This window comes from Pyxicephalus adspersus, chromosome 11, assembly GCF_032062135.1.
Source record: "Pyxicephalus adspersus chromosome 11, UCB_Pads_2.0, whole genome shotgun sequence".
NCBI classification, from domain to species: Eukaryota; Metazoa; Chordata; class Amphibia; order Anura; family Pyxicephalidae; genus Pyxicephalus; species Pyxicephalus adspersus.
Window position 1 is genome coordinate 53,699,618 of NC_092868.1, and position 9,767 is coordinate 53,709,384.

The window sequence follows — 9,767 nt, forward strand, 5'->3', positions numbered from 1 at the left end:
GATCAGAAGGGGACAATCAATGGAACATGAGTGATCATGAGTGACTTTCAACAATAAATGTGTACTGTAGTCTTCTTCATGGAAAAATAGGACATCCCCTGAAAATAAGACCTAGGGCATATTTTGGCATTTCAAAAAATATAAGAGAGTGCCTTATAATCGGGGAAACAGGGTACCCATTGGCATGGCTCTGAAATGACTAGTTAGTAATAGTTAATAGAGAGAGGAAGATAGATAAGTTTAAATTGATGGTTTGCTATGTTTCCCTATTCCTATGTGTACCTTTTGTTTTTTATCTACCTTTCTTATGTTGTAGTTGTTGTATATCATTCTATTTTGGTATATTTTAAAAAAGAAAAATACATTTGGGGGGAAAAAAGATTAGTTCAGCTTGCTTGAATATGGAAAAGAAAGTAGCGAGCTTAGTAAAGCGAAGGAAAGAATTCTAGAGAATGGGAGCAGCCCTTGAGAAGTTTGGGGCTGCACAGGAAGAAGTTATGTTTAAGGAAATCATTATCGGATCATTGAAGGAAGCTTATCCAACTTATACAAGAATTCAGCACGGGGTTGAGCACTCTCTGACTCTCTGAAAAAGAACATGCAAGTCAACAGTTTGTACTTCATTGTCTGTATCATTGTTTCCGGTCAGAGACTCAGCATGGAAGCCATAAAATTGTCATAGCCAGACAATCAAAAAGGAAGTTGGCGTTGATAGTTATTTTATTGCAGGTTTCCTTTAAACTGGACAGGTGAAAAATGACTAAATTATAGCTTTATGATTTGTTTGGTTTTGTCCAGAGTATCATTCAGACTTATTCTTGCATTTGGCCAATGGTTATCAAACTGTAAGTCACAGCAGACCTGGGCCAATACGTTAATAATCAGAAAATATTCTGTAGATAGAAACGGCAAAAGCTGCATGTGAATTTTCAATTTTGCCATTTAGGTATCACTTGGCCCTAATTTTTGGACTTTCCCGTTTGCCCTATAATAAGGCAGGTTTATGGTCAAAAACAGTAGAGTGGGGCAGTACCAACCCAACCACAAAAGGAACCACATTCTGGATCTGCAGATACTTTCATCTCTCTATTATTACCATTATTAAACAGTATTTATATAGCGCTGACATATTACACAGTGCTGTACATTAAATAGGGGTTGCAAATGACAGACCGATACAGACAGTGACACAGGAGAAATCTACATTGGACATCGGTCGCCAACCAGTGGTCCATGAGAAATTTTGGTGGTCCGCAGAAAAATTGGACAATCTGCGAAAAGACATTTTCATCTGTCACGGCAATTAAAACTCGGTACCGGTCTCGGCTTGAAATAAAAACAGCTCTCCGTCTTGCAGTAAAAAATGTATAAACTTAAACTCAAACAAGTAGAAACAAATATCACACTAAAATGTGTAATACTTAAATAGGCTTCAATTATTCTGTAATAACTAAACTAACTTTAATAATTTTGTTAGAAATAAACAAGCCTTAAAGACTTTGTTACAATTAAACAAGCCTTAAAGATTTTCATATGATTACATAAGCATTTGTTCTTTTGTTATATTTATTAGGTGCATTTCATATTATTAAAATAGAAGTTCTCTGATCATTATTTCACAAATGTATTTATCTTTTTTTTAAAATTTCCTATTAATGGTTCGCAGGTTTTTAAATTATGAATTTAATGGTCCGAAAGGTTGGCGACCGCTGATCTAGGAGGTGGGGGAAGTAATTCACACAATATGTACTGTACTGAGCTACAGATCTCTCTCTTTTTTTTTTTTAATAATGGTGACCTGTTTTTTGTGGCTTCATTGCTTTATTTGTGACTGATTCATGTTCCCATCGCAAATTGCACCATCGAGTCATCTCCTGACTCAAATCGATACATGCAACATTTGCCCATGTTTTCAAATTGTAAAGGAAATAAATATCAACATTGTATATGATAAACAGAGAAACAGATGATGTGTATGAAGGGTCGGAATGCCACTTCAATCAGGCAGGTTTGCTGAAAGCGGCTACCCAGAGCAGCTAATGATTCCTCGCTGCTCTGTGATGTACTGCGCTCATTAGGTATCCAAACATCAACCTGCGGCTTTCTCTGCCCTCAAAGCTTATCCGACCAGTTGCCATGACGACGCGCATGCAGTCTCCGCGCTCGGCCGCTGACGGATGCGGCTCCCAGTAGGATTGTGATTGGGGGCAGGATTATTAAATGTTTCTTGGCACGGCCCAGCACCTGCCTGCCTATCCCTTCACAACCCTCATAAGTCTGTGCCCACATAGCTGCTGTTTGTGTTTTCATCATGTGTGTCGTGATTCTCTGCAGATCGTATTATATTGTGCCACAGTTAGAGTTCTGATTGTAAGCTTTTATCAACCCCACTACCCTCTTCCCCACCAAAAAAAAAAAAATGACTGCTAGTTTTTACTTAAATTATTCATGGATTCCAAAATAATTTCTGCTGCAGACAGGAAAAATTGGAAGCAAGATCAAACAGTTGATTCAAGACAGGATGGCTCCTTGCTGCAAAGCCAAATTATAATCCTACCATCTGTGTATCATAACGGAACCTGAGATTAATCAGGACAGAGAAGGTTTTTTTCCAATTCGCTTTCCTGTACTTAACCGACAGGAGAATGTCCTGGCCCTCCTGTTGCTGTAGGTTGTCTTATTCCATACACCAGGGGTGCCCAACATGTGGATTGCGATCTACCGGTAGGTCGCAAAGGCAACACGATTACATAGCGGAGCCCTGCCTTTCAAAATAAACTCTACCACGCACGGGAGTTAAGTCCAAATGCCATTGTTGGTAGATCATTTTGGCATGGTCATTTTAAAAGTAGCTCGCAAAAAAAAAAAAGTGAGGGCACCCTGCCATATTCTCTTTAGATATGTAAGAGCAGTGGTCCCCAACCCCGGGCTGCAGACCGGTGGGATGCCGGCGGCCCTCCTTGCACTGCGCTGGAGCTGGTAGTGGTGTGGCGGCTGGGGCACGGTCGGCTCACTTGCACTGCTCGCACGGGAGTGGCGGATCGGTGTATGTGGGGCTTGCACTTCTCTGCCGTTCCTGGAGATGTTTACTCATTAGCTAGGTTTCCAAATCACTAAACTCTAGTGCAACCTTTCTCAATCAGGGTTTTGTCCTTTTATGAGGTTGCTTGGGGTTCCATAAGCATTTGGCAACATGACTCTCCAAAAAATAATCACTGACACCGATGATCTCTTCTGACATCTCTATCTTCCCACTGATAATCAATGCAAGGTGTTTTTTCCATTGATTACTAGTGTAACAGGGCTGTTTAAAGCAGAATTAAACACAGTCAATATTCACCTGTCCTAGTTCTGGTAGATAAAAATATATACTTGATATCCTTCGTATCTACATTCAGATCTTTGGCCATTTTGATTCGCCTTGTTGGGATGAAGTGACTCCTTCCCAGGAGTAGAAAGGGTTTTGTGAAAATGGGTTTTGGGGGCTCCTTTAAATGAGCAGAAAGTAGGAACAAGCCAAATAGGATGAGGAAGACCATTCCGGAGATTTGGGAAGCTCTAGAAAAGTCTTGGAGCAGTGTGTATGATGAGGTTATGAGTGAGGAAGTCAGTAGTAGGTCATTGGAGCAGAGAAGAGAGCGGCTAAGGGAGTATTTTTCTATCAGGTCAGAAAGGTTAAGTGGGACAAGAACAGTGTAGGGATTTGATGGCAAAGCACAGGAGCTTGAATTGGATTCTAAGGGGAAATGAAGGCCAATAAAGAGAACTACAAAGAGATGTAGCAGAAGAGAAGTAGTGGGAAGGATGGATGAGTCTGGCTGCAGCATTCATAATAGATTGGAGAGGAGAGAGTCGGTTTAGTAAAATACCAGAGCGGAGGAGGTTACAGTAGTCAAGGCGAGAGATGATGAGAGCATGTACAAGGAGTTTGGTGGTCTCTGGGGTCAGGTAGGGGGGGATTTTGGAGATGTTGCTCAGATGAAAGTAACAAGACCTGGAAATGTACAGAATATGAGGGGTAAATGAGAGGGCAGAATCGAAGGTGACGCCAAGACAACCTGCCTGAGAGGAAGGGGCAAATAACAGTGTTGTTACCAGTTAAATTAGAAATCTCCATAGAGAGTATGCTGGTGGAACCCGTCCTAATAAAGATTCATATTTTTAAGAATTTGTGTTTTCTTTGCAGATGACAAAAGGGGTTTTCTAAGACCTTCTATTCAAATTAATTTGATTAATTTCAAATTATGTGAAATTCTGTAAGGAAAATTATCTACAAGTGGTATCAGACACTGATATTATAGATGGTCTAGTTTAGTGTTTCTCTACCAGAGTTTCGCCAGAAGTTGTTGGGGGTTCCTTGAGCAAAAAGCAGTTTGTGCGTTTCAGGTCAATTAAAGTGACACCAATGATCTTTTTGGCTATCTGTAAGGGTGACATTCTACTCAATAGCCAGCAATGTAAGAGAAATTCTTCCCACCCTCCACCATACTACTGTACTGTGACCTGTGGATATATTAAAGCAAGGGTTTCCTGAGACCTGACAGTTACTTCAAGGGTCCCCCCCCCCTCCCCTCCGGATCAGAAAGGCTGATCAAGTTGCTGATTTGTCCAGGACTGACCAACCAGAGAAAAAAAATTAAATTAAGGGCTCTGCAGGTAACTCTTGCATCAATTAATTTAATCATTGCTTTATCTATAATCAGAATTAGCTTAATAGGGCTGTGATGTGTGGCAGAGCAGTGGAGATCTCAAAACTGAAATACAAATCTTTTAGCAGATAAAACCGATCCCTCCTATGTGTTTAATCTCTCGTAGACCTTACAAGAAAATATAAATAATAATACCTTAATATGTCATACCTCCAGAATGTCTCTGACTTCTAGTGAAAAGATAAACAGATTTCTCCAGTCTGTTTAGCCTAAATCTTGGTTTTGAATTGTGTTCTGAATTCCTTTTCAGCTTATCCCTTTTCTCTTCCCTCTTACAGGTGCTGAGGATGTGGTCATGGCATTTTCCAGATCAGAAGCAGAAGACCGGAGGCAGTAACAACAAAGCAGCCATATTCACTTCCTGGAGCACAGATGAGCAAACCAGAGACACCACTGTATCTTTAGGGGGGAGGCTGCCACAAATCTGGATTGGGTTTGCCCTTGCCCCTTATTTTTATGACCTCTTCAAGTTTCCTAAAAAAAATTTTCTTCGTATTCTCCATTGTACAGACTGTCATCTTTGACCTCTAGTTTCTGCTGCCACCAACCAAATGCCGGGAGAGACCCGGACCCTGAAGCATCATGGGAAATCAAGCAGCTTGCCGCCACATGAGCAAACTCATCTCAGCAGAGGTTTAATGGCTGCTTCCAAAAGCCTTTATCTTCATGTTTTATCATTTCCTCCATAACATTTTATTTTTTTTACTTTGACGCTCCCCTACCTGGATAGCAACGTCTTCTTACACTCGCTACTAATAATCGTTTCAATGTGGCGTTAAACTAGAGAGTGTAACTCGGTCATGGAATGGCTGCTTGTGGCTTCTGTGCTCACCGTTGGATTCTTCATATTGACTTTTAGATTTGTTTTGTAAGTGCATTTTTTTATGTTTTGTTAACGTTGGCGCTTTGGCTGTTACGACACTGTTTTCCTGACTTGAAAAAAAAAAAAAAAGTGAGCAAGCTTTCTGCAGTATTTATTACAAGTGTGGGGAAAGCACAGGCTTCACTCCTTGTTATCTCTCTTTTGGAAGCATGTGAATTTCACTTGTTAAAGTTTTTTTTTATTTGTTACTTTCAATGAGCCGGAGAAAAATCACGGGACTGAGAAAGGCGGCCATGAAATTGTACCGGTTTTAATGGAAGATGAAAGAATGCTTAGTGTTGTCCTTACCGTGTCGTTGTATTGGTGTGGTCAGAACATTTTTTTTTTCCTGCGTTCTCTGTGCCATAACTGAAGTGGTTCTCAAGCCTGTCCTTGGAATTGGAACATCCTGAACAATGTGGAGCAGCCTTATTGCGACTTGGACCAAAAGTTTACTGTATTGGTTTACTAAGATTAAGCGTACCCAACAGATGTACAAGCCACAAAGCACTTTGTGCCTGAGTAAAAATTCTTGTAACCTTTGTAAAATGTTCAAATCGAGCTAGCCATACACTGTTAATTCAGAAACCGTGCCATAATTGAGTAGTCCAATAAGGCCTTTTAAAACAAACTTGTTTTTTGATGCCTTAATAGAGTTTCCTGACTCGATAGCAAAAAAAGTGTGAGGAGGATAGAGTTTCAAGTGTGCAAAGCATTGGTTTTGTTTGTAATTTGAAGGTTTGCAGTTTACTCTACAGTTCATGCTCCTTTTAATAAGCGAATATGTAGTGAGTGAATGCATAGGGATTGAGGCTACTGGAATGTGGTTAGAGAGGAAAACTCTAAGGATCTCATCAATGTCCCAGTGATGTTTTATGATCCAGTAGTAGGCTGGGGTTGGGTCCTTGACCAAGGCTGTGCCATATTGCACAAAATCAGAGATCAGGCTGTGCTGTCCGGCAGAGCTGGCTAGATCACAAAACTGCCTAAGCAGCATTACTAAATCTTTGATAGGAAAGAAAGTGAAGCACAAATGTTCTTTGGGGCTTAGAACAAACATCTATTCTGTGCTTCTCGGTAGAAAGAACAGCAAAGTTTGCATCACCATTACACATCTGCATACGTGTTAGAAAGGATTTCCAATATGAAAAAATTCAGGAGGGGGAATGGATAGTTATTATTTAGGTTTTGTGCTGTGGAGGAAGCTACGGTGTAAAGCAAGCTATAGATCACGGCATAAAAATACCATGTATTTGTTACTCTGTCTGGAGGAAAGTTTTAAGGGCTGGTTTGTGGTTTATTGGGGGTCATGCTTCCCAATGTAAAGATGATGCCTTTCCTGGTAGCCTGGTGGTGAAGGTTGCAAAAATCTTCTACTAAGATGCTATATTCTTATACTAGTTGAGGAAATCCCTTCTCGCACAAGACCGAGTGGAGCTCATTTAAACTGTTAACAATGCATTAAAACTGACAGGTGTCCTGTTTTGTAAGTGCAGTTTTCAGTACATTTCTGCAACACATGCACATTTCCCCACATTATTCCTTTTTAATTCCTGTTAATGTGCCAGAAATGCATTGTGCCCTTAACTTCCTGTTTGAGCTGACAACACAATCCCTGCTAGAGTGAAATCCTAAACGGTGTAGTCAGCCCAGAGTTCTCTTCGGATTAAACATAGGACAACCTTTCATTATGTTGTGGGATGTGCATGTCTTGCAGAGCATTTACTGAATGTGCGTTGTTAATTTTTCACAGATATTCTCTTTATCATTGTTTACTAAATCACTTGGTTGTGAGTATGGGCTAATATGCTACAAAGTGTTCACAAAGTATTGCAGCCTTACACTGGACCCTTAACTATCCCCCCCCAATATAAAATCATTTATCTTGAATGGGAAGGTTAATTAAGTTGTTATCACACAAGGTCTTTTGCACAGAGGTGTATGGGGAAAAAAGGTCCTCAGTAACACAGAGAAAGAGTGAATTCTCCCCCATGACATTCACTAGGTGCAAGCATACAATATGGCCACCAGCAGGTTGGATTTGAGACAATCATATCCCTTGCAGTTAGAAGTCATGTTGTGCACTGTATCAGATAGGGAAGCGCTGACCGTTTTGTGACTCAGTTCCTTCACAGTTGGAGTACCTTTCAGCACAAGTCGGAGGCTCATCTTCCACCAGCAGTGCTGAGATTAAATTATCATGTAAATGGTTTGTGAACCACTTTCCCCAGAAATGCCTGATGTCTGCACAGCGAGGAACGGTGGAAGTGAGTGTGTTTGTCTTTCAGATCAATGTAAACCTTAACAAAGCAACATAAAACCTGCTTTTAAACTTCAACTGCCTGTGTCTGGTTTTTAATTTGGTGAATTGGTTTGATGAGATAGGTAATAAAGAATTGTCTATAATTTGGATCTTTCCATAAGCTGTAGTGCTGAAATTCAAAGTGGGTCATCAAATACTACTGCATACCAGTGGACAGGGCTTTGCTAATCAAAACTGTGATGCGGCACCATTTCTCTTACTGACGGCAAAATTGAAGCATTTTGCTACTACTGTCAGTGAGTCTGGGGCATGGTTTCCACCACTCATAGCAGAGACAGAGCATTGCTCCTTCCACTGATACAATGAATGGGACATCATGATTCCTACTGCCACTAAGGATGAGCCACATTCTTCCTTCTTACTATGAGATATTATTCTCAATGATCACTAACTCAGACATATTCCTAATCACAACAGTGATCCAGCACCATTTCCCTCACTGACTGCAAGAATGGAGACAGTAAAGATGGGGCAATGTTCCTACCATTGACAACAACCATGGGGCATAGTTCCTACCATTGACAGCAAACATGGGGCATGGTTTCCACCACTCATAGCAGAGACAGAGTATTGTTCCTTCGACTGATGCAATGGATGGGACATCATTACTGCCACCAAGGAAGAGCCACCGTTCCTTCTTCTTTCTATGAGGTATTATTCTCAATGACCGCTAACTCGGACATGTTTTATTAGTACACCATCACATTCCTTTGCCAGTAGATAATAATATAAGATATAAAATATAAGAATATATAATAAATGCAATGATTTATGGTGTTTTAAGCAGAATATATACAAACTGAAATATTAGAGCTGGTATAACTGACTTGTTGAATGTTTTAGTCCTAGGGTTGCCATCGTTTAATAAGTAACTAGCCTGGAAAAACCATGTGCATATTCGAGGTGATCATGAGCAAATATGACCCCTATAGACATTACATTACATTCTATAGGCCAAGACCATGATGTAAGCTGTATAATCAATTGACAAGATTTATATAAAGCGGTTTTCTGTAGATGTATAATAAAACTTTGTCAATATGCTATTATTTCCATGCAAAAAAACTACTTATGTAGGTTCCAAACAGCACATTTGCCATTAGGAGATATATTTGTGATATATTCTTGCCTGAACTGAAGCTCTTTGTTAATATATTACACTTCATTTGTTGGCATTCATAATTTTAATGCTATTTTGCAATAGTCTACACAGCTACTGCTGGGAAAAAAGTGAATAGTAACATTGATGTTAATATATTTTACTTCTCTAAAGGGCAACAATTTAAAGTCTGATCCCTATTTCCAGTCCAGTGATGAAATCTATATTAAAAATGGTTACTGGTTGATTCACGCACTCAATCTGGTCCTAATCGCTATAATGGGAAGGAACAGCTAGATCCTAACTTTTAGATATCTCGGGAGAAGAACAGAGTTTAAATAGAAGCCCACAATATTCCCATGGAACACTTAGAGTGGACATAGCATCAGATTAGTATTAAACAAGATTTATATAGCGCTAACATATTACGCAGTGCTGTACATTAAATAGGGGTAAATCGGACATATTTATGACATAGCCCACTCAACCCAGTTTCACCTATCTCTATCTCCCATGGCTGAAGTGACTAAGTGAATGCAGCTTCTGTAAAACTAGCATAGAAACACCAGCCTGGCAGGTCCCTCCTCCAGACTGCTACACAATTACAGTATAAAGTAGGAATTAGTAGTAGGAACCACAAATTTCAGCTTTGAGGAGTCCGTGTGGAATTCGGGATGGTCTCTCTGCAGCATTAAGTCTGCAATACGGGTAAGTATACACTTTTAATATTATTAAACAGGTAACGTATTACGCACTGTGTAAAAGGGGTTGCAA

At 40.0% G+C, this 9,767-nt stretch overlaps 1 protein-coding gene across 2 annotated transcripts in view; it reads left to right on the forward strand.

Annotated features, from left to right (window-relative positions):
- The window catches only part of CTNNBIP1 (catenin beta interacting protein 1), a 29,385-nt gene extending 21,476 nt beyond the window's left edge, over positions 1-7,909 (forward strand). For both annotated transcript variants that reach the window (XM_072425977.1, XM_072425978.1), the window contains exon 6: positions 4,988-7,909. In XM_072425977.1, the coding sequence (XP_072282078.1) occupies positions 4,988-5,046 (59 nt within the window). In that variant the 3' untranslated portion in view covers positions 5,047-7,909. The remainder of the gene's footprint in view (positions 1-4,987) is intronic.
- Positions 7,910-9,767: the final 1,858 nt, after the last annotated feature.